General features: G+C 41.0%; 1 protein-coding gene across 3 annotated transcripts in view; it reads left to right on the top strand.

Annotated features, from left to right (window-relative positions):
* Positions 1–25,754, top strand: part of LOC111150534 (dystrophin) — a 2,087,545-nt gene that overhangs the window by 2,045,308 nt on the left and 16,483 nt on the right. For all 3 annotated transcript variants that reach the window (XM_022508030.1, XM_022508029.1, XM_022508028.1), the window contains 2 exons: positions 8,181–8,424; positions 9,203–9,326. In XM_022508030.1, coding sequence (XP_022363738.1) covers positions 8,181–8,424; positions 9,203–9,326 — 368 coding nt within the window. The remainder of the gene's footprint in view (positions 1–8,180; positions 8,425–9,202; positions 9,327–25,754) is intronic.

Raw genomic sequence — 25,754 nt, 5'->3', positions numbered from 1 at the left:
AATTTGATTCTCAGATCCATTAGTCGCTAAGGAAAGTTATTTACTTTTAAAATACATACATATATTCTCTATACCTAGCATGGGGTATAACTGACAGACCCTGAGATAAAGAGTTGCAGGCCAGCCAGGTGCCCATGCTTAGGAAATCTTTTTTTTTTTTCTTTTTAGTGTAATCTTTTATTCTAGGGTAACATTCAGTACTCGTAGAGTAGTATCCATGAAGTTCTAAAAGAAAGAAAACGTGAGCCAACACTTGGCTCATTTTCATATGTGAGTAAACTGACAGGTTGAGTCCTTTCATGTTGTTCTATTTCTCATGTGCTCTTTTTAAAAACCTTTTTAATTTTTTGACTAATATCATACAGTTACAATGTTTAATTGAGGTATAATTGCTATACAATGTTATCTTATTCTCAAGTGTACAACATAGCGATTCAACAATTCTGTCTAGCATATGGTTGCTCCCCACGATGAGTGTCGTTCCCCTTATTGACACTATTTCCCTTCCCTATACTGTACTTTTCATCTGCATGACTTTATGAGTGAAAGTTTGTACCTCTTGTTGCCCTTCACCTAATTCACCTGATCTCCCTGTTTCTCCTCCCCTCCGGCAGCCACCAGTTCTCCGTATTTATGAGTCTGTTCAGTTTGTTCCTTTTGGTTTTTAGGTTCCATCTGTAAGTGAAATGATACGCTAATTAGCCTTTCTCTGACTTACTTCACTTAGCCTAATACTCTCTAGGTTCATCCATGTTGTCACAAATGGCAGAAATTTGTTTTTTAATCTTCTTCCATTTTTTTTAATGGACATTTAAATTGTTTTAGCTAATGTGAATAATGCTGCGATGAACATGGGAGTGCATTCATCTTTTTAAGTTAGTCTTCAGATCAATATCTAGAAGTGGAATTTCTGAGTCATATGGTAGTGCTGTCTTTAATTTTTTAATTTTTTGAGGAAGCTCTATACTGTTTTCCACAGTGGCCACACCAATTTACATTCCCACCAACAGTCTACCAGGTTTCGTTTTTCTGCATCTCATCACCAACACTTGTTTCGTGGTTTTCTAGTACTGGCCATTCTGATAAGTGTGAAATGCTAGCTCACTGGGTTATGATTTGCATCTTTCTGCTGATTAGTGATGTTAAACATTTTTCTCATGTGTCCATTGGCCATCTGTATGTGTTCTTTTGAAAAAAAATACATTCAGGTTTTTTGCCCATGTTTTAGTTGTTTTATTTGGTTTCTTTTTTTTTTTGGTGTTGAGTTGTAGAAGTTGTTTATATATTTTGTGTATTAACCCCTTATCTGATACATCATTTGCAAATGCCTTTTTTCATTTAGTAGTTTGCCTGTTTGTTTTGTTGATTTCCTTTGCTGTGTAGAAGCTTTTCACTTTGATGTAGTTCCAGTAGTTTATTTTCACTTTTGTTTCCCTTTCCTGAGAAGACATAGCAATATCCAAAAAAATGTTAAGGTCCGTATCCAGGAGAATCCAAGAACCTGGGATCGTGATACCTCCAGCTTTGTTCTTCCTTTTCAAGATTGCTTTGGCTAGTCTGGGGTCTTAATGTGGTTCCCATACAGATTGGGTTAGGGGTTCTAGTTCTCTGAAAAATACTTTTAGTATTTTGATAGAGATTGTAATGGATCTTGTAGATTGCTTTGTGTAGTATGGACATTTTAATAATATTTTTCTAACCTGTGAACGCTGAATATCTTTCCATTTGTTTGTGTCATCTGTCCTTCATCAAAGTCTTGGAGTTTTCAGAGCACAAGCCTTTTACCTCCTTGGTTAAATGCTATTCCTAGGTATTTAAATTTTATTCCTAGGTATTCTTTTTGATGCAGTTGTAAAATGGGATTATTTTCTTACTTTGTCTTTCTGCTGCTTCATTATTAGCGTACTGAAACACAACAGGTTTCTACTTATTTTGGGTCCTGGACCTTCACTAAATTCATTTATTCTAATAGTCTGTGTAGTATCATGTCATCTGCAAATAGTGACGATTTTAACTTCTTCCTTCCCAGTTTGGATGCCTTATGTTTCTTGTCAGATTGCTGTGGCTAGGACTTCCAGTACTACACTGCATAAAAGTGGTGAGAGTGGATATCCTTATCGCTAATCTTAGAGGAAAAGCTCTGAAGGTTTTCACATTGGGCATGATGTTAGCTGTGCGTTTGTCATATATCACCTTTATTATGTTGAGCTGTGTTCTAAGCCACTTTGTTCAGAGTTTTTATCATGAATGGATGTTAAAGTTTCTCAAATGCTTTTGCTTCCTGTATTGAAATGATTGTATGGCTTCTGTCCTTGATTTTCTTAAAGTGGCATGTCAGGTTGATTCATCATTGTAATGTATTACTGAATTTGGTTGTCTAATATTTTGTGAAGGATTTTTTCATCTGTGTTCATCAGGGATATTGGCCTGTAATTTCCTTTCTTGGGAACTGTTCAGGTACAATAGGTAATAACTCTTCCTTAAATGCTCGGTATAAAACACCTGTGAAGCCATCTGGTCCTAGCCTTTTGTTTGTTGGGAGTTTTTTAAATTACTGATTCAGTTTCATTACTGCTAAACAGTGTGTTCAAAGTTTGTTTCTTCGTAACTCACTTTTGGGAAATTATGTTTCTAGCAATTTACCCAGGTTGTCCAATTTATTGGCATGTAATTCTTTGTATTTCCCCCCTTTCCTTTCTTATTTAAGTATTCTTCTCTTGATAAGTCTGGCTAAAGATTTATCAGTTTTGTCGATCCTTCCAAAGAACCAGCTCGTAGTTTCAGTTTCTATTTCATTTATGTCCTCTCTGATCTTTATTATTTCCTTCCTTCTGTGAACTGCAGGCTTTGTTGGTTTTCCCTTTTCTAGTTCCTCTAGTCATAGGTTAGTATAGGTTGGCCTAGGTTAGATTATTTGAGACTGCTTTTTTCTTGACATAGGCTTGTATCCCTGTGAACTTCCTTTGCTGCATTCCAAGTATTTTGAACCCTTGTGTTCCCATTTTCACTTGTCTGTGTATTTTTTGGTTGACCCATTCATGGTTTACTCTCCACATGTTTGTCTTTTTCCAGTATTTTTTCTTGCACTTGATTTCTAGTTCATACCCTCCTGGTCAGAAAACAGGCTTGATGTAATTTCAGTCTTCTTAAACTTGCTGAGACTTGTTTTATGGCCTAACATGTGATCTGTCTTGGAGAATGTTCCATGTGCAGTTGAAAAAAAAAGTGTATTCTGCTGTTTTGGGATGAAATGTTGTGGTTAGGAAATTTTTGTAGGTAAATTGGTGTCTGGATGACCATGTTTGTACATTTGATGCCAAAAACATTCTTGAGATACAGTTATGTAAGTGTAGAATGGAGGGATTTTTTTTAAAAGCTCTGTAGGGAATAAGAAATTAATAATGGGAGAGTTCTGCTTAGGATGACTGGCTGCTGGAAGAAATTGTGGTGACAAAAGCCATGTGCAGTGAATTTGAATTAGTGTTCTTTAGAGGGCTACCAGAGAAATGTACTTTACAAGATAATCAAGAATGCAAATAGATTCTCTGTGGAGTCGTTGTCTGATTGCTGACATATATTCAACTATATCGAAATGACAGCATAAATACACTGTAACAATTAGAGAATTAATAGGGGTGATACATACATGTATAACTACAAGAAAAGCAAAATTATAGGTAACAATATAAATTGACAGCCAACTGTTGAAGTGAGTAACTGTGTATTTGTAGTTAACGTTTAAAAAACAACTCACCTTGGAACAGGGGTAAGTATGCCACTGGTCTTTTATGGAAATGATCTCTGCTCCATGCTTTATAGATACTGTGTCCAAAAAAATTTAGTATCATGACACTTTAAAAACATCTATGCCAATGCCTTTGAGATATAAGGGAACAACTTTAATTCCGAATCCCTAACAAAAATATGCCCTAAACAACTCTGTGACCGTGACCGTGACATTTATTAGGAAAAGTTATTTCGACAATTCACCATGTCTTTCAAATAAGCACCTTTAAAACAGAATATGAACTCCAAGAACTTGGTATTTTCCTTGTTTTCTGGCCAGTTTTGAACCTTTGGCAGGACAACTTGTCCTGCCTCAGAACTTCAGGAGGGAAACTTAGTCCCACAAAATCAAGTTTGTTATTGAGCTTAATAGAAGATTTGTGTGTGTCACCTCTTGGTTTAAGAGAAAGGCACTTGTTTGGCTCATTTATTTCTTTTAAAGATTTGCTTATTCATGTAATCTCTACACCCAACACGAGGCTCAAACTCACAACCCCGAAATCAAGAGTTGCGTGCTCTACTGGCTGAGCCAGCAGGGTGCCCCACTTGTTTGACTCATTTCACTGACAGTGCCTCTATACAGTCAACAAGTCCTGGTAGGCTTCTGATTAAGATAACCTGAGCCCTGGTTCCAAGGCATCTTAGATAATGTCTGTGGTAGATAACATATAGAACAAAAGAAAACCAGGGCATGGTGAGCAGCATGTAGGGAGAAGTTAGTGGACTTTCATTATTAAAATTCTCTTTAAATGCCTGGACTGAGGCCCCCACCTTTTAAAATGAGGCTCCGCAAAAAACATATCCGGAGAGACATACACCCAGACAGACTTGGACTTGAAATGGAGAATGAACAATGTGGGCCACTGCAGGGGGACGACAGCCTCTCCGCAGCCTTGGAAGCAGCATGACACTTTCACGGGGAGAGCCTGGGGAGGAGGCGAGGCTTGCAGTTGCGGAGGAGAGCAGGACCCGAACCCTGCTGCCTGGTGGTGCAGTAGAGCAGTAAGTGCATTCATACCCCTCAGTCCAAGAGCCACAAACTAGCAGTGTAAGATCACTGTAGACCAGAGGTCCTGGGTGCGAACAGCCACAAAACTACTCGACAGAGAGAGGTGAGTGGGGAAGGAGAGGAAATAAATGAGGAAATCACATTTACTAAAATAACAAAGAACCAGGGTGCCTGGGTGGCTCAGTCAGTAGAACCGGACTCTCTATCTCAGGGTTGCAAGTTTGAGCCCCGGTACTGGGTGTAGAGCTGATGTAAACAGATATGTAAAAAATACAGTAACAACCAAATGGATCTGTAAAAACATCTTTGGAAATGCAAACTATGGTCATTGACATTACTGAAGTCAATAGACCAGACAAATTCTAGACTCTCTGGCATGAGAGAAGATAAGGGAATTAAAAAATACAAAAAGCAATGCAGAGAAATGGAGAATTTACCAGAAGGCTCCAGAATCTGTCCTAGGAGGAGTTTCGGAAGAACAGGGAAGAAATGGCATAGAAGCAGTATTTGAAGGCACAATAGCTGAGGATCTTCCAGAACTGAAGAAGGATATGAGTCTTTAAGGAAATGGTCTCCTGAGAGCAATTTCCAACATCTGGGAAGGCAAGAAAGGGTCTCTGTAGAGCAATTGGTATTCTTTACAGTCCAGCTTTGGGAAGCCCTGGCAGATTCAAATGAGCCTTTTCTGGTTTTCACTGGAAAACATAAGCAGAAATATAATGTGTTATATATACTAAGCTGTGTTTTCTGAACAAAGACACTTAGAAAGAACTCCTAAAAAGAGCTGTTTGGACAACTAGACCCAGAGGATCAAGATACCAAGGAAGACCTGTCCAGAAAAGGTAGTGTCCTGTCTGTATTTTGTGAAAAGTAGGTGGGAAGACAGTAATCGTTTGCTGTACTGTCCTGTAGTCCACATCTAAAAATAGTGTTTTCAGAATGAACACTGTGGACGAACAGTCTCTTGGGGAGAAGAATCTTGACTAGGATTCTCCGTTAAAAGGTGGTGTTAGTGGGACTTTTCAGTGAAGGTGTATTTCTTCTAGTGAACAACTGCAAGGGGGTAAGAAGTTAACCTCCATCAAATGAAACCTTGTAAACATTGGATGTTGCTTCAAGTTCACGGAAATATTTAGATGATTGTCAGTTACGTAGTTAGGAATTGGATTTAAGTGATGTCAGCAACTACATTGGTTCCCACCTAGAGGACTGATTTGCAGCATCTGGCTCAGGGTAAACTTGTTTCAATAAACTGTGTGATGACTCCTTTGTCAAAGCGACTTGCTGTGAGACAAAGTGTGTACATACAGCCCTCCTTGCAGATTAATGGACCATGGATAGGATTTCAGTCAAAACAGATCACAGATTATATTCCTGTACATGAGAAAAATCAAGTATTGATTTCCTGTATGACTTTCATCAGTTCCAGAAACCTTGATAGAGCTTTAGAAAGACAACAAGAATAGATGGGATTTTATGTCATCTTCTGTTTGGACATCCGGCATTTTGGAAGCCATACTACCCCTGTGGATCTTTCAAGTATGGAACATCTGAAAATATTTCCGTAACTAGAAACTTCGTCATGAGATGATCTTTTGCAAGCCAGACAGTGGGAAGACTCTGCTTGCATCTCATGCCTTTTCTCAGAGATCCAGACCTCCCCCATTTGGGGATAAGCAGTTCTCTCAGCTGACAAAGTATCATCTGTGAGCAGGGGGTATCTGTCCTCCTATTGTGGTATTTACTGAAACTGGAAGTGTCCTCCGTTGGAATTACTGTCTTAGCAATTCTAAAGCAGTAAGGAAATCACCCTTAAATTTCCTTATTAAAAAACATATATGGTTTCAGCATTCAACATGAAGAGCTAGAGGAGGAAAACCCAGTGAATTACAGAACATTATTAATGGATGTAGAATAAGATTGGAGTTCTGAGGCTCAGCACATTCTTGGATGTGAAGACTCCGTAAGATGAAGTCACTTCTTCCCTATTGAACCTATATACCCCCACTGTAACTCAAGCCCCAAATTTCGACAAGAAGAGTGAAGACACTTTTAAGGCAGGACAGAGTAGGAGGGCCTCCCAGACACCAATTTATTTCCAGTTGTAGTGAGCCATCTGCATGGGGACATAAAAATAAACCCATCAGAGAGCTCGAAGCGCTCTTCGGTGTACTTATGGATGCTTGATGTATTGCAGAGATGGACTTTACAGTCAAGGAGGCTGGCATCGTAACGTATCTATGGGATGGAGAGTAAAATTAGATTGTATCTTTATACCAGGCACAAAAGATTCTGTGGGAATTAAACTTTAAAATGGAGGTGTAAGGAAGATTTTCTTATAACATAAAAAGCAGAAAACCTGAAGGAATACATTAAAAGTCAGTTTGTGTACTACAGGATGCCGTGAACACAGAGATCGCTCGAACCCCAGCAACTCCACATCCAGCTATGTTTTGTAGAGAATCTCTTAAACAGAAGGAAGTTAATTGTATCTGTTTGTAATAGTGATGGGTGGCAGCTTAAATATCCACTGACTAGAGAATGTTGTTAACCTAGTCAAGCAGCAGAATCCTACCTTACAAGTACAATTAGGAACTATTATGTATCAGCCGGGATGAATCTCCAAAACGGTGTTGAAGGCAAAAAGCAACTATTAGAACGGTATGTATCTTCTCAAACATAATGTTCTTAAGGTTTAAGAACATGCCGAATAACGGGTTTAGTCACAGGAAATGGCCACTTTGTCGGTAAGACAGACAGCCAAATATCTTGACTAAGTTCTACCTAATCTTGGTGCGTACATTCAAGGTAATGCTAGACATAGGATTCCGGGTGACATTATCTCCTCGGAGGGCAGTGGGGAGGAGGGACTGCTGGGGTATTGAGGAAAGTACACAGGGAAGCTGCAGCTTTATTTCTTCAAAAATGTTTAGTTTATTACAACAGTGTGGTGGGTTCACGGTTACGCTACTAGGCTGTTCCACGTTGCTGTTGCGAATGTGTGATTTTTTTTTTTTTTTAAGCAAACCCGTGTTGACAGAGGTATAAAGATTTGTAATCACGTGACATTGTAGGGAAATGGTTGTAAAATGACTGAACCCACTACGGCTTGCTCATCTGAATATGGCTCTCGTAAGCTAAGAGGTTGGAAAGCATCTCCCCTCGCGCGCCAGGCAGACTCTTCCAATTTTCTTTTCATTTCTTAAGCATTGCGAAGATTGTCCTCATAAAAACCATTCATTAAGTACCTCTCTTTGCTTGCTGTTGTGTGTGGTGGTGGTGGTCAGATGTATCGCTCTGCCATTTTTTTTTATGAAATTGGATGATGATTTTCAACCTTCTGGGTTTTTTTTTCTTTCTTCTCCACTTTTTGTGATGCCAACAGGAATCTGCAAGCAGAATATGATCGTCTCAAGCAGCAGCATGAACACAAAGGCCTGTCCCCACTGCCGTCCCCTCCTGAAATGATGCCCACTTCTCCCCAAAGTCCCCGGGATGCTGAGCTCATTGCCGAGGCCAAGCTCCTGCGTCAACACAAAGGCCGCCTGGAAGCCAGGATGCAAATCCTGGAGGATCACAACAAACAACTGGAGTCACAGTTACACAGGCTCAGGCAGCTGCTGGAGCAAGTGAGGCCCACATCTCTCTCTAAGCTGGGATATTGACCAAGATGCCTTTCTCCTCTCGTACATGAAACTAAAGCATAGAACTCAGAGTCCCTTGTCGACTTAGGATGTGCTGAGCAGAGTGCCGGCTCTCCAGGGATGTAAATAGAGGAGGAAAGCTAGTGCATCTTTTTATATTGGTTTAAGATTGTTTCCTACAAATTTTTTTTTTGAGCCATTTAAAATTCAGCTTGGGAAAAAAATATTGCAAGGTTTCCCGTGGTTTCCTATAAGTGAAAAGTTGGTCTTACTTCCTGGTAGACCTTTCGATTTTTTTTTTCTACTTCCTAAAACGTAACTTGTTTGGCCTCCAGCGAGAAAACTTAGCAAAAGTGCATTATAGTAGGCCCTACCTGCCCGTGGTCCTGACCTTCTGTGAATGCTCAAGTTGGAGATACGTCCTCTCCATCCTGTTACTTCATACTTAACAAAAGTATGAATTCTGTCCTGCACTGTTGTGGTCTTACATGGTTCTGCCACTCTCACATGACCTTCTAAATCATTCAGTTACTTGGTCCAATGATTTTATCTCTCTTAATCCAGGGTAGCTGTAATTTCCTTGTAAACGTGTAAGGGGGCACAGTTTAGGTACAAAGACAGTACCTATGGAGCATATCAACAGCAAAATTTGGGAGGTTTCTATAGAAAAGGTTCTAATTTCTAGGACAAATCCTTTTAAATTTGTACAGTTACTTGAATGTTTATCCTGAAAACTAATGGTGTTTTCTTTTGGATGCCTTAGCCCCAGGCAGAGGCCAAGGTGAATGGTACAACAGTGTCTTCTCCTTCTACCTCTCTTCAGAGGTCAGACAGCAGTCAGCCTATGCTGCTCCGGGTGGTCGGCAGTCAGACTTCAGAATCCATGGGTAAGCGTTCTCTTAGCTACTCTTGGATTTGGTTTTCTCTTAAGGTCTGGAAGTGGCGAACTGTTTGCTCAGAGGTTCACATCATCAGCTAAATCACCTAATCTCAGCTCTCTTGCAAGCTACTGTCATATGTGCCTTTGGGGTCTAAAGGTGAGTCACATAGTCCAAGCCCCCTCAAAGGGCCGGCCATTCAGTTACTCACAAGGCAGTGTAGTAGTCAGATTTCATGCATTTTGGAGAACAGAAAAGGCTTTAGGATGAATGCATGTTTGTGAACAGTTTTGAAGGATGAAGTAGGAACCCAGCATCCTTTGAAAGATGTAGAGATGAAGACCTTGGGCCAATGGCAGAAAAGAGCCAACAGTCCATGTCAGTAGAAAAATCGGCTCCAAGCAGAAGGGCCGGGGCGGAGGGAGGGAAGTAATGGCACAGAAGAAGGCACTCAATGTTGAGCAAAGGTGTTGGACTCATTTCGGTCAGAGTTGGGGAACCAACTCTGACTGAAAATCTCATAGGTAACATCTCCAAGGAGGTGTCCTAGCAGCCGTTTCTGGCCCAAAGTAACCCATCTTTCCACCTGTAAAAGGCACACACAAAGGCCAAGTTCTGGAAGTTCAGAGTGTAGGCTTGATAGAGGTCAGGAATGAATGGGAGGAGAAGACTGGGAGACTATTATTTGCAAACATAGTATCTAGGGCTACGGGCCGGCCTGGAAATGACGGGTTTGGAAGAAGATCGTGATCCTTTTGACTGGGTACATACTATGTTTGAGAAACTGGCAGGTCTAAGTTGTGTGCAGAAGGAAACAAAAGTGCAGGTCTATAACTGGTGTGAAAGGACAGGCTGGGGGAGGTGACAGTGTGCTCCCGCACAAGTGGTAGCTGAAGGGTATGAGAGGAGAAACGCAGAACAAAGGTGCTTGCGTCCAGTGTCTTGAGGAAGACCTCCCTTTGCATGATGGGGTAGCACAGGAGGGGAGAACAGATAGAACGCAGATGTGGGTAACAGGTCAAATGCAGAAAAGAGCTCAATGGGGATGAAAAGAAGTGACAGCCTGTTGGATCATGGCAATGCATTACCACTTCTGAGAAAGCATTCTTCAGCCAAGAGAAGGGACGTTGGAGAATTTGTCTTTTCAGTGAAGCGAAAGACCATGTAATGTTGAAAACAAGTGAGGCATGAGGACAGTGAAGAGACATTTGGAACATTACTAAGTCACAATAAGAACTTAAGTGAAAGATGAGTTTGTCGAGGAAACGGTCTAGTGTTACTCTTCCACAGTATTCTCTGCCTAGGATCAGGTTCTCAGAAAGCTGGAGTGCATGAGGCATAAATGATGATAGAACGTCACCAGCCATCTGCTTACTGACTTTTCCCACCATGCTAGACTTAGACACTGGGGGGTTTTGTGAAGGCCACAAATACTTGGTCTCTCCCCCTCATTTTTCCTCCTCCCTTTTTTTAAAAAAAGAATTTATTTTTTTAAAGATTTTATTTATTTATTAGAGATCACAAGTAGGCAGAGAGAGAGAGGGGGAAGCAGGCTCCCTGCTGAGCAGAGAGCCCAATGCGGGGCTCGATCCCACAATCCTGGGACTATGACCCGAGCCAAAGGTTGAGGTTTTTTTTTTTTTTAAAGATTTTATTTATATTTGACAGACAGAGATCACAGGTAGGCAGAGAGGCAGGCAGAGAGAGAGGAGGAAGCAGGCTCCCTGCTGAGCAGAGAGCCCGATGCGGGGCTTGATCCCGGGACCCTGGGATCATGACCTGAGCCAAAGGCAGAGGCTTTAACCCACTGAGCCACCCAGGTGCCCCCAAAGGTTGAGGTTTTAACCCACTGAGCCACCCAGGAGCCCCAAAGACACATGGGGGGAGGGGCAGAGAGAGACACCCCGTTGAGTCTGGAGCTTGATCCCACAACCCAGGAGATCATGACCTGAGCCGAAACCAGGAGTTGGTCGGGCTCATCAGATGGTAGTGAGGTTCTGAGGAATGGAGAAAGATACTGAGGAAGGTGGGTGAGGGGCTGAAGGGTGAACTTCAAGAACTTCAGGCAGTGGGCAGAGTCGGGCGTTCCTCCGGAGAAGTCAAACCTTGCAGGAAAGCCAGCTTTCAGCTGTTTTGTGAAGGAGCAGAATGTGTGTGAAGCGGGGTTCGTGGCTTTATCACCGCTCAGTGCTTGAGGACAGTGTTTGCGTCAGCTTCTCTCCCCCCTGTGAGATCTGACTAGAACCACTGGACCACTGGGACTGAAAATGAGATTTTGGCATAGGAAAAAAATCGTATGCCTCTTCAGAGTCTGTAAACTCCAAAAACGACAGTCTTTGTACCTTTGAAGTGAGCAAAGCACGTGAAACTGCATTGCTTATTTTCACGAGTGAGATTCCGGGCCCTGGATGCTCAGAAGTGGTAACGACGTAGTCCTGTCAGCACTGTGTCCAGGAAAACACCCAAATCCTGGCACATGGCAGGACAGAAAACAGGGAGAGAAGCTTCTATTTGGGCGAGTTTGGCTAACTGGCTAGTAGGAAAGGGATTGACTACATTTGTTCTCTAAATCCAAATCTAAATCTAAATCTAAATCCAAAGGTGATCTTTTCTTCAAGTGTGTAAGTCAGCTTCCTTTAAGGGAAAAATTAAAAAACCAGCCCACCGTCTTCTTGAAGGACGCCCACAGCTATTAAGTAAGTGCAGCGTGGAGCCTTATATGTCGGAGGTCTGAGCTGTGATAAGGCTGGGATTTACAGAACCGTAGTGTGGAGAGAGAATTGCAATCTTTTAAAATGAGTTCTTTTTTAAAGATTTTATTTATTTATTTGACAGACAGAGATCACAAGTAGGCAGAGAGGCAGGCAGAGAGAGGAAGGGAAGCAGGCTCCCCGCTGAGCAGAGAGCCGGACACGGGGCTCAATCCCAGGACCCTGGGATCATGACCTGAGCCCAAGGTAGAGGGTTTAATCCACCGAGCCACCCAGGCACCCCTTAAAATGACTTTTTAAAGGCTCAGAAGTTGGAGGGCTTCCTCAAACCGTGAGGTACTTATCACCGTACATCTCTGCGTACGGTGTGTGTGTTGCTATAGCTTTTTTTTTTAAACTGGGACAGTGTCATGAAGCTTAGTTCTTTTGGAAAAGACAAACTCGCCAAATTTGGCTTTCATGAGCTACGTGTACAGGATCTTTACTAGCAGTTCCTTACCTCTGGTGACCCCTTCCCTTCGTCCCACTCACTTTTTCTTAAAAACGTTACAAGGTTCCCTGGCTGGCTGCTGCTTTAGAATAATTTCAAACTACGGCAGAATTGGAGTTAATTGGACACTCTGCCACATTTGCTTTATTTGAGTTTGTTGATTTGTATATTTAACTGACCCATTTAATGATTACATTCCATACATAATGATGCTTCAAACCGAAATACTTCAACATGTATCTTCCGAGGTGAAAGATACTGTCTTACATAACCACAAAGGAATGATCACCCTCAGGAATTAACACCGATACAACACTGCTAGACATAATTTAGGTTGAAATACCCCCAATTCTGCCAGTAGTATTCTTTACAGCTTTCTTTTTTTTCTCATTCAGGATCTAGTGAAGGGTCACATTTTGCATTTAGTTATCATTTCTTTTTAGTCTCCTGTGAGCTAGAACACTTCCCCAGCCTCTCTACAGTTTTCATAACACTGACATTTTAGAAGAGGTCAGAGCAACTTGCTCTGTAGGGTGTTCCTCACTCTTGTATTGAAGTTAAATATTTTTACACCCAGTTACCCTCAAGATTCTCTGGTCAGCTCATTCCCTCTCTCCAGATGCTCTTTCCTGGTCTTGGCTTCTGGGAGGTTGATAACCCTAAGTCAAGACTGCCAGGCCTCTCTCCTGAGTGTCTTTTGGATAAAAATGTGACGCAATCTGAGATTCCAGTCAGCCTCCGGAACGTCTTCCAATTTGCCAACCTACACAAAGATAGTCCTTTACCACTCTTTGTTCCTTTACCTACCTTCTTTTAATATTTTTTTGAACTTTCTCGAAGCATGAGTTCAGGCGTAGGCATACATATGACCACATAAACGAGGTATTAAATGTATTCATCACCCTGAAAATCAGTCCTTTCTCTCTCCCTTCTTTAGCCAAGCCCAATGACCACCAAGCATTAAGTCAGTCTGTTCTCATAAAAAGAGTAAAACACTTGCAGCTTCTGCATTAAGTCAGTCTGTTCTCATAAAAAGAGTAAAACACTTGCAGCTTCTGCCAGCAACGAGCCAAAGTCCACCTTCCCCTTCAGCCCAGATTTGTACCCCCTGCGATCACAGTCCCTCGGTCTCCTCGGCAGAGCCGGTGTCCAGCCACACACAGTGTGCTGACCTGTGCCGGGCCCCTCCAGCCCTGTGGCCAGTGTTTCCTTTAGCCCAGAATATACCGTCCTTTCTTTTCAGTCTGTCTTTTTGGGGCATTTCATCCTGCATTAGATCTCCGAACCTATTCTGTTTTGTAGTGCGTAGCAACTCCCTCTCCCTGGCATTTGAGGCCTCTGTCTGCCAGAAATGTTCAGTGCCGTGCCTGTGGAAGGAATGTTTTACTAAGCAAGCACAACACATCCCTGTGTACACACGCAACCATCCACACACACTTAAGTTTACTGGGGAGGTTCTGGTTAAAGATGGCAAGAGAACAGAGGCCTGAAATTGCCTCCTCCCACAGACACACCAAGTCTATAGCTACATACAGAACAAGTCCCTCGGAAAGTAGCTCAGTGACGCCTACACCTGCCAGGCAGATGGGGCGGTGGGGGGAGGGTGAAAAGCACCCCACAGTGAAACAGGTAGGAGAGGCTGAGACACGGTGCTGCCATAATCCCTAGGGAAGGAGCTCAACAACTTTCAGCTTCTTCCCGAGGAGTGAGCTCCCAGAACAGCAGATTGCAGTTCAACAGGGCATGAGTCCAAGAGAGCCACAAGGTTCTAGGGAATGAGAAGGCAGTACTTGGGGGGCTCACAAGGACTCCCTGTGGCTAACCCTCCAGAGCTCACACTGAAATGCACCCACTCTTCCGTGGAAGAGGCCTGTTTGTTTCTTGTAAAAGCTTCAGCCTGAGGTGTAGGCGTCTAATTTAATATACATACAGGGACCACCTGAAAACTCTCCAGAGACTGTGGAGGCTGGTGGGTGCCATCTTCCCATTCTCCAGCTTCCCTCCAGGTCACGTGCTATCTCTTGGAAAGGAGAAAGTACACCTATCTGATGCTGATTTTTGTGGCTGCCATCCATTAAACACTTAGCTTGAGCATCCGGCTCTGGTGGCCAGCAGGGCTTGTGTTCACAGGTTCAGTGGGATGGTAGCAAACAAACAAAAAAGGTAAATGGATGTCACCCAGGAGGGAACAAACACAAACTCCCCTCTCCCAGTCTTTCCCTGAAGAAAATATAGTTGCATACTTTACAAGCTGTTGGCTGAGATCCTCCCCTTTGGGACATGGACAAGTCTTGGCATGCCCTCAACTACTGGGCACCACTAAGAACCAAGAAGGCCACAGGGATGAACGCAGATGTGTGAGAGCTGACCAAGAACTAGGGCCCGGTTGAAAGATAAGTTCATCTCCTACAAGAATTTTAACCAAGACTGGGAGAGGTGGCTGTTTTATCCAATGCATACAAACCAACACAGTGTCAAAGAAAATGAAATGGGCTATGTTCCAAATCAAAGAACAAAATAAAACATCAAAAAAGACATTAGTGAAATGGAGAGTAGTGACTTACCTGATAAAGAGTTTAAAACAGTGGTCATAAAGATGCTTGTCGAGGTCTGGAGAAGAGTGCACACAATGTGAGAACTTCAACAAAGAGAAACTGTAAGACTACCAAGCGAAATCATGATGCGGAAGAACACAGTAGTTGAACTGAGAACTACATGAGGGGGGTTCGGTAACAGACTGCTTGAGAAGCTTCGAAGACAGGACAGCAGAATGCATCCACTGGGAGAGCAAAAAGACCAAAAATGGCCTAAGAAACTTACTAGGATACTCTTAAGCCAGAGAATAGTCACATTATAGGGGTTTCAGAGGAGTTAGAAAACGTTCTTGACTTGAGGAAGGAAACAGATATCCAGATCCAGGAAGCCCAGAGAGTTCCAAAAAAGAAGAACTATAAGAGACCTGCACCAGGACTCGTTATAATTGTCAAAAGATACAGGCAAGGGAGAGAATCCTCAAAGCAGCCCACATAAGACCAGTAGCAGATTTTCCAGCACAAACTTTGCAGGTCAGAATGGAGTTGAATGATATATTCAAGTGGTGGAAGAAAAAAACCTGCCACCCAGAATATTCTTGTCTTGCAAAGTTGTCCTTCAGAAGTGAAGGGAAGATAGAAAAAGTTTTCCAGACATGCTGAAGGAGTTCAGCATCACTAGGCCCATCTCACACAAGAAATCAAAGGGACCTCAGGATTTATTTTAGAAAGAGTGAGCAAGTGGCCTGGGCAGAAGCAGGGAGAGTCTGAAGCAGACTCCATGCTGAGCATCTGGGCTGGCAGGACAAGGAGCTCATTGATCCCAGGACCCTGAGATCATGACCTGAGTTGAAACCAAGAGTCAGATGCTTAACTGAGCCACGCAGGCACCCCCAAAGGGGCTACTTGAAGCTGAAAGAAAGGGCACAGGTTAGGAACAGGAAAACATAGGAAAATGTAAATCTCCGTGGTAAAGGTAACTATATCATTACATTCAGAATAATGTGATGCAGGTGGATTAACCACATACAAATTTGGTAGGAAGATTGAAAGAAGTAGTAAAAATGACTATAGTGATTTGCTAATAGATGCACTAGATAAAAAGATACCAGTTGTGACATCCAAAACATAAGATGTTGAGACGAGAGTAAAAATGTAGAGCTTTAGAATACATTCAGAACTTAGTTGTTATCAACTTTAAGTAGACTGTTAGGAATAGATTTTATATAAGCCTCATGGTGACCACAGAACAATCACCTGTAGTAGAAACACAACAAGAAAAGAAAGAAGTCAAGGCATATGACTACAAAAGTTATCAAACCGCAGAGGAAGAAAACAAGAGAAAAAGGGAACAAAGTAAATATAAAATTCCCAGAAAACAATTTTGAAAATAAGTGCATACCTATGAAAAATGACTTCAAATGAAAATAGAATATAGTCTCCAATTGAAAGACCTAGAGTGACTAAATGGGTTAAAACACACACACACAAGCCCCATCCAGGACCTACAGCACCATATGCCAACTGAAATAAGAAAGAATGAGAAAGACCAATACCTGATGATTTCACTCCTATGTAGAATCTTAAAAACATAATAAACGAATAAACAAAAAAAGTCAGATTTATAAATACAGAGAACAAACTGATGGTTACCAGAGGGGAGAAGGGTGGGGACTGGGCAAAATGGGGGAAGGGAAGTGGGAAACAACAGGCTTCCAGTGATGGAATGAGGGAGTCACGAGGATAAAAAGCACAGTGCAGGGAACATAGTGATATTGTAATAGCGCTGTATGGCGACAGATGGTAGTCACACTTGGGATGAGCATCACCTAAGGTAGAGAAGTTCAGGGACTATGTCGTACACCTGAAACTAATATACTGTGTGTTAACTGTACTCAGAAAAAACTTTCTAGAAACACCCATCTATATGCAGCCTCTCAGAGACTCACTTCATATGTAAGGACAACATGCAGACTGAAAGTAAAGGGATAGAAGAAGATACTCAATGGAAATGAAACTAAGAGCTGGGGAGGCTATCCTTATATCTGACACAGTAGACTTTACAACAAAAACTATAGTAAGAGACAACAAAAGGTGCTACATAATGATAATGGGTCAGAGTCCAACAAGAGAGTATGACATTTGTACATATTTATGTGCCCACCATGGGAGCACTGAAATATATAAAGCAAATATTAACAGCATAGAGAAACACTGGACTTAACACCTTAAGCCTGGAAAGATTTAACAGATTATATATATAAACATTTTACCCAAAAACAGAGAACACATTCCTAAAGCACATCTGGAACATTCTCCAGGGGAAGATCGTATGTTAGAGCCCGCCAGACAAGTCTTAGTAAGTTTGAAAAGATTGAAATCAAGCATCTTTTCAGCCACAATGGTCTGAAACTAAAAATCCCTTACAAGAAAACAGGAAAATCTACAGATAGTTGATCAGACAACATCCTTCTGATCAACCAATGGATCCAAAAGAGCGAAATTTAAAAAAAAAAAACAAAAAAACACGTTGAGACAAATGAAAGTGGAAACAACATACCAAAACTTACAGAACCCAGCAAAAGCAGTTCAGAAAGGGGGTTCATCACACTAAATACCTACATCAAGACACAAGGAAAGTCTCAACTCTCAGCTCAAGGAACTAGAAAGAGTCCAAAGTTAATGGAAGGAAATACATATGTATCAAAAAAGGCAAGATCAATGAGACAAAGAAAAATAGACAAAGGTTTAGGTACACTCAAAAGAAAAAGAGTCAAATAAAATTAGAAATCAAAGAAGATGTAATAGGTGATGGGGATTAGGGAGTACTCTTGTGAGAAACACCACTGATGTACAGAATCATTGAATCACTGTATTGTACACCTGAAACTAATATAATACTGTATTTTAACTAACTGGAATTGAAAATTTAAAAAAATATTAAAGCAGATTGCAGTAAGTACAAAGGAGCTTATACACCAACCAACTGGACAGCCTAGAAGAAATGGATGGATAAACTCCTAGACACATATAACTTAACAAGATTGAATCATGAAGAAGTACAAACTTCGGAAAGACCAATTACTAAGTAAGGAGGTTGAATTGGTAATTGCAGACCTTCCAACATACAAAAGTCAAGCACCAGATGGCTTGCCAGCTGAATTCTACCAAACATTTAAAGAAGAGTTAATACCTACCCTTCTCAAACTCTTCCAAAAATTGAAGAGGAGGGAACACTTCCAAACTCCTTTCACAAGGGTAGAATTACCATGATACCAAAACCAGACAAGGACACAACAGGAGAAAATTATAGGTCAACATCCATGATGAACATAGATGCAGAAACCTCAACAAATATTAGCAAAACAAATTCAGTATATTAAAAGGATAATGACCTTGACCTTGACCAAGTGGGACTTGTTCCAGGCATGCAAGAATAGCTCAACATCTGCAAATCAATATAACACACCATATCTATGCAGTGAAGGATGAAAATCATATATAATCATCTCAGTAGAAGAAAAAAAAGCATTCAGCAAAATTGAACTTTCATCTGTGATAAAAACTATCAGAAGGTGGACATGGACTATACATCAACATCATAGAGGCCATATATAACAAGCCCACGGCTAACGTGCTATTCCACAGTGAAAACCTGAAAACCTGAAAGCTATTCCTCTAAAATCAGGAACAAGACAAGGTTGCCCACTCTAATCTAATTTGATTCAATGTAGTATCGGAAATCCTAGCTGGAATGATCATGTAACAAAAAGAAATACAGGGCATCCAAATCGTAAGGGAAGTAGAAAAATTATCTCAATTTAAAGATGAAGCATTTTATATACAGAAAACCCTATCAACACCACCAAAAAATGGTTAAGTGAATTCAGTAAAATTGCAGGATACAAAATCAATATACAGAAAACTGTTGTTTCTGTACTCTAATACAAACTATCAGAAAGAGAAATTAAGACAACAATCTCATTTACATCAAAAAGAATAAAATACCTGGGACTACACTTAATTAAGGTAGTGAGAGACCTGTGTGATGAAAACTGTGAGACATAAAAGAATTTGAAGAAGATACCAGAAAAAACAGAAAGATAATTTTGTGCTCATGGATTAGAAGAATTTTGTTAAAATGCCCATCCTACCCAAAGTAGTCTATAGAGTTAATGCAATCCCTGTCAAAATTCCAATGGCATTTTTCACAGAGAACAAACGATCCAAAAATGGTTCTGGAACCAAAGAAGACCCCTAATAGCCAAAGCAATCTTGAGAAAAAAGAACAAAGCTAGAGGCAGCATGATTCCTGATCTCAAACTCTATCGACATTAAAAACAAACAAACATCAATGGAATGGAGTAGAAAGCCCAGAAATAAACCCATACATACATAATCAATTTATCTACAACAAAGGAGCCAAGAATACACAGTGAGGGAAGGACAGTCTCTTGAATGAATGACCTTGGGAAAACTGGCTAACCACATGTAAAAGCATGAAACTAGACCACTATCTTGTGTACTTCCATACACAAAACTCAAGATGGATTAAAGACTTGAACATATGACCTGAAACCATAAAATTCCTAGAAAACAACGGGGGTAAACTCTTTGCCATCCATCTCAGCAATGACTTTCTAGATTTAACACCAAAAGCAAAGGTTACACAAGCAAAAATGAACAAGTAGGACTCTATTAAACTGAAAATGTTTGCAAATCCTGTATCTGATGAGAGTATTATCCACAGTATATGAAGAACTCCTATCACTCAAGAGAAAAAAATCTGATTTTAAAATAGAAGAGCTGAATAGACATTTTCCAGTGTTTATGTCCAATAGGCACATGCTTCCTGGTCTCAAACAGATGCCCAAGAGGTACATGAAAAAGTGCTCAACATCACGCAATCATCAGGGAAGTACAAATCAAAACCATAATGAGATTTTACCTCATGCCTGTTAGAATGTCTGTTAACACAAAGAGATAAAAGGGGTTGGTGAGGATGTGGAGAAAAGGGAACTCTCGGGCATTATTGAAGGAACAGAAATTGGTGTACAGCCACTATGGAAAACAGTATGGAGGTTCCTCAAAACATGAGAAGTTGAAGTACATGATCCTACTATTCCAGTTCTGGGTAATCTGAGGGGAGCATAACCACTATCTCAAAAAGATATCTGCACGCCCATGTTCACTGCAGCATTATTTACAATAGCCAACACATGGCATCAACCCTAGTGTCCAGTGACAGAAAAGGATAAAGAAAATTCAATGAAATATCAAGCCATAAAAGAGAAATTCTGCCATTTGTGACAACATGGATGGGCCTTGAGGGCATGATGCTAAGGGAACAGTAAATCTATGATCTCACTTATATGTGAGCTCTTGAAAAAAAATAGAAAAAAAAACTCATAGAGAACCAGATGGCTGATGGCCATAGGCAGGGGGTGGACAAAAATGGGTGAAGGTGGTCAGAAGGTAGAAGCTTTGATTTGTAAGTGATTTTGGGGAGGTGACGTACAGCATGGAGACTAGTTAACAATACTGTATTATATATTTCAAAGTGGCTAAGTGAGTAAATCTTAATAAAAGTTCTCATCACCAGAAAAAAATACACAGCAATTTTGGTGGTGAATGTTTAACTACACTTATTATAGTCCTCGGTTGCAATATGTGCATATTTCAAATCATTATGTTGCACACCTAAAGCTAACAGAATGTTGTATGTCAAGAAAAATAAAACTACAAGAATATTGGTTACTAATTTCAGTATCTTTCACCATCCTTCAACACTGACCAGCTAACCATCGGCATTGTCAGTGGGAACAGACTGTATTTTAAAAACTTACACAGAGCAATTTTATGTAAAATGGAGACCAGCTGCCCTGAAGCGTAATTTTTTAAAGTGATTAAATACTAAATACCAGATAAATTATTTTTCTTTTGAAAAACTAGAGAAGGGGGCACCTGGGTGGCTCAGTGGGTTAAAGCCTCTGCCTTCGGCTCAGGTCATGATCCCAGGGTCCTGGGATTGAGCCCCGCATCTTGCTCTCCGCTCAGCGGGGAGCCTGCTTCCTCCTCTCTCTCTGCCTACTTGTGATCTCTGTCAAATAAATAAATAAAATCTTTAAAAAAAAAAAGAAAAACTAGAGAAGGGCAGGGGAAAAAGAAGTACTAAGGTCATCATACGTCATGTTGGAAATGGATTCAAAACACAGTGTGATCTGGATTAGCAATCCAAAGAATAATAAGAGGCACAGTTGCTTGTATACAGGTCCCCTTTCAAGAGAAGATAATTTTCTAATACATAGTGCTGATTTAATAAAGTAAGTAGCTTGCTTAGGTGTCAGCAAAGTCATAAGAATAAGGATTGGGGGGTCTTTTTGGCATAAGCTACATTGGTTCTGGCTCAAGTCATTTTTCCCGAGAGAGAGATACAGAACACATGCATGTGCAAGTGCGGGGAGCAAAAGGAGAGAGAATCTCAACCAGGCTCCACACAATGGAGCCTGACACAGGGCTTGATCTCATGACCCTGAGATCATGACCTGAGCCGAAATCAAGAGTCAGACACTTAACTGACTGAGCCATCCAGGCGCCCCTGAAGTCACTTTTTAAGCAAGTAGAACCATTATCATTTCAGTCATGGAATAGGAAATGAGTCAGATAGGATATCATTGCCTCAAGTAAGCCTAAAACCATGGTGAGTTTCAAAGGACATTAAAGAGTAGCTTGCCCACAGCAAACCATTCCATTTCTTTTTTTCTGAGATGAAATGGGAGTCATCACTTCTTTTTTCTTCAGTGAGCAGATCTCATGGTATGCTACATCAGGGTACTCTTTTAACTTGATCCTGTCTTATTTTGAAACGTTCATTTTTTTTAAATGTTTCAGTCACTCTGTTGGACCAACTTGAGACAAGCTGTGGGGGCTATAGCTAATAATTCAAAAAGGCTTTTTTAAAAGATTTTTTAAAATTTATTTGTTAGAACACAAGCAGGGGAAGCAGCAGGCAGAGGGAGAAGCAGGCTCCCCACTGAGCAGGGAGCCTGATGTAGGACTCGATTTCAGGACCCTGAGATCATGACCTGAGCCGAAGGCAGATGCCCACTGAGCCACCCAGGCATCCCTTAGGAAGGATTTTTGGGGGCGTGTTTGTAGCAGTCACCTTGGAATAGAATCTAATTGAAGGATTAATGTTAAAGTGCTATTACTGAGTATGAAATCCCTTGACCGTTAGCAATATACTGTTCGAGCAGGCAATGAATCGGTGAAGTAGCAATTCAGTTGGGACTGAATATTTTCTTGTTAAATAAATGGCTGCTTTTCTCAGCGGGGGTAGGGGGGCAGCAGTGGTGGTAGGTGGGTGTGAACTTGTGGACACAGGTATTAAATGCATTCCTGGGTTGCCTGTTGTAGCTCCACATCCGTATATGATCACAAAACCCATAAACATAGTTTCTTTCTGGTTTGACGTCTTACAACAGAACATATCAGTCATCTATTGCCGTGTGACAAAACAATTACAAAATTCTCCCGTTACGTATTTCTCAATTCACACCTCTCTTGGTTGGCTGGAGTTCTCCTGCCCCTCATCTAGTCTTGACTCCAGCTTGTGGGTTGGCTTCAGGTCTCTTCTACCTACCTATTGGACCAGCAGGTTCTCCGGGCATTGTGCTCCTGGTAGCACTTAAGTGCAAGAGGACAAGCCCAAGCACCTGAGGACATTACAGACCTCTCCTCCTATCTGCTAAAATTCCATTGGCCAAAGCCAGTCACATGACCAGGTCCCAATTCCTGGACCAAGGAAGCATCCTCTCCCCAATACTTGCCCCTCTGTTCTGTGTATACTAACTTTCTTGGTGTTTGAGCAAGCCAGTCACACTTCCCTCCAAAAGTCTTCACATTTGCTGTTCTCTCCTGTATGTACATGGGTCACAGCCTCGTGGCTCTAAAGTTCTTGCCCAGCTGCACCTCATCGGTGAACACTTCCATGACTCCCCGTTCTGAAGGTTCCTCACTCATCTCTGTTCTGAAGGTTTATCGTCATGTGACATGCCTCTATAGCTTACTTGTTTAGGCTGTGTACCTCCCTAAGAACATGAGTTCCATGGAGATGGGGCTTTCTCTCTTTAACTGCTCTATCCCCAGCATGCAAAACAGTGCTGGGCACATGGTGGGCTCCTGATGAATGTTTGTATAAATCATCTGATCTTACCCTTTTTTAACTTGTTTGGCTATTTTTTTAGACATTTAAAAATCCGCTCAGTGTTGAAGAGTCCAGTGGTGTTACTGAAATGTCCGGTGTCTTTTAGCAGTTTCAACTTTTCCAGTATCGCTGACACAGAAAATACTAGCCATTAAGCATTTTTCAGTGTGGATTCACCTCTACTCATGCATACATGAGATAACGCTGATTTTGAGTCTTAAAAGATTAAACTCAGAGGACTTTATACTTAGAAAATCTTGAGGAAAAAGGAAACAAGATTATACTTGACTCATGTATGTACTATGCAGGATGAAGTCTGTACTCAGAAAATGTTTGAATTGATACTTTCATCACAGTCATGGAAATGTTTTTGGTTAAGACAAGCCTGTTCTCTATTTGCATGTGGACACTTAAACCTTAGACTATCTGTAAAGATGGACTTGGTTTATGCTTTCAAGTTTGATCCTTGCAATAATTCAGGGAGAGGAATGCCAGTCCTATCACTGAACTGTGTTTGAATCTTAACACACTACAGTTCAGTTCCTAGAACTCCAGTATGATGTAATTAAACTGTCAGAAATTTTAACATGGTTGCTCATGAATGTCTCTGTTAGTTCTGATTTATTCTGTAAGGCGTACTATCGTTAAAGCAGTCTTACTGCCATTAAAAATGCCCCATGTTCCACAACTTGGCAAAATTTGCATCCAGAATGGAACAAAGAGATGTAATCATCCCTGCTGTTGTCAGGATTCTGTTCCTTCTGGCAGTAGTTCATTCATTCCATCCTCACCAGATAATGGTGGTTTAAACTCACGGGAAAAAACTAAAGATGCTCTATTTCATTTTTTCATTTCTAGAGGCATAAACATAAGTAAGTCGTATATGTTTGTGCATGTGTGGGTTGGTAGGTAGATACCACAACTTCTTTTTCTATCTTGTGACCTTACCTTTTCAGCATTTGTTTCTTGTCCTTAGTATTTGAAAGAGGTTTTCTATGGTCTGTCACCATGAGACTACAGGAGAGGTTTTCTGTCTATCCTAGGTCCGTAAGCCCTCTGCTGTAATGATGACGTTCAGCCTTCTCTCCACGTACAATATGATTTTTGTCTTAATGGTGAATGTGTCAAGGATTCCTTTAGCTTACACTTTAAAAAACAAGGCCGAAAACAATAATAATTATTGCAGGACTATAATCATAGATGAAAATCTAAGTGGCACCGGTGAAAGGAAATGACAAGCATACTTAAGTCATTAAATCACAGGCTGCCCAGTCATTTCCAAGTCAGACGTGAACCTGAGGTTGTCCTAAAGCATGTTCATTACTGCTGATTTGCCAAAGCAAGGTCTTGTTTTCAATGGAAGTGACAATATAATGCACAAATAGGGCTGGAAGTTACTGTTATAAAAAATTAGTTTCCAGAGACCTTCAGAATTCACAATAATTTTGTTTTCAGTGAAGGCATCTGTCCCTTACTGCAAATGCTGATTGAGGGGTGTGTCTGTAACACATCAGGCATCCGTAGAGACCACAGATCAACAGAATCTACAAGTGGACTCCCATTCCCAGAGGAGGACCATCCATCTCTGAATTCTGTTTCACCCAAAACCACCTTCTGCCCTCACGTAAACAGATTCTCAAAAATTTTAAAAAAAAAGTTCCTCTTAAGCCTCCCAAAATATCATAGGGATAAAGTCATCCCATGTACAAAGAGGAGAGAAACCTTATTCCACAGAATCCCCCATATCCACAGTCCTTTAAATGTTAATATTTTTCTAGCCCATTAGACTTCAAAGGTACTTGAGTTTTGTTTGTATTTTTGTTTAAATGTCAAAGGAAAGAGTGTCTTCACTCCGTCCGTAACTTCATCAAGTGAAGGCAAAATGTCACATACTCACTTCGTTTTGTGTTGAAGAGATGCATGTCAAGTGTCTAATCGTTTTTTTTTTTTAAATAACTTTAAAAAACTTAACTTTAAAAAAAAAAGATTTTATTTATTTATTTGAGAGAGACAGACAGAGTGAGAGACAGCATGAGAGGGGAGAAGGTCAAAGGGAGAAGCACACACCCCCATGGAGCTGGGAGCCCGATGCGGGACTCGATCCTGGGTCTCCAGGATCATGACCTGAGCTGAAGGCAGTCACTTAACCAACTGAGCCACCCAGGTGCTGTCTTTTTTTAATTACAAAGAAAAACAGTTTACTTTTACTAACGGGACATAAGAAAGTTACGTCAGCTTAATATTAAAAATTAACTTCTAAAGAGAGAAACCATTTTCTTCTCTGAAGACAAGGACATAGATAAATCCCTTCACGGACTCCTTCCCTTGAAGGAGTTGTTCCCTAATTATTCAGCCTTGAGACGTTATTTGTATTTATGCTATTTTTTTTAAAGATTTTATTTATTTATTTGACAGAGAGATCACAAGCAGGCAGAGAGGCAGGCAGAGAGAGAGGAGGAAGCAGGCTCCCCTAGAGAGCAGAGAGCCCGATGCGGGGCT

Source organism: Enhydra lutris, unplaced genomic scaffold, assembly GCF_002288905.1.
Source record: "Enhydra lutris kenyoni isolate GAN:26980312 unplaced genomic scaffold, ASM228890v2 scaffoldscaffold23, whole genome shotgun sequence".
In the NCBI taxonomy this organism is placed as follows: Eukaryota; Metazoa; Chordata; class Mammalia; order Carnivora; family Mustelidae; genus Enhydra; species Enhydra lutris.
This window is presented reverse-complemented; position numbering and strand designations above follow the sequence as displayed.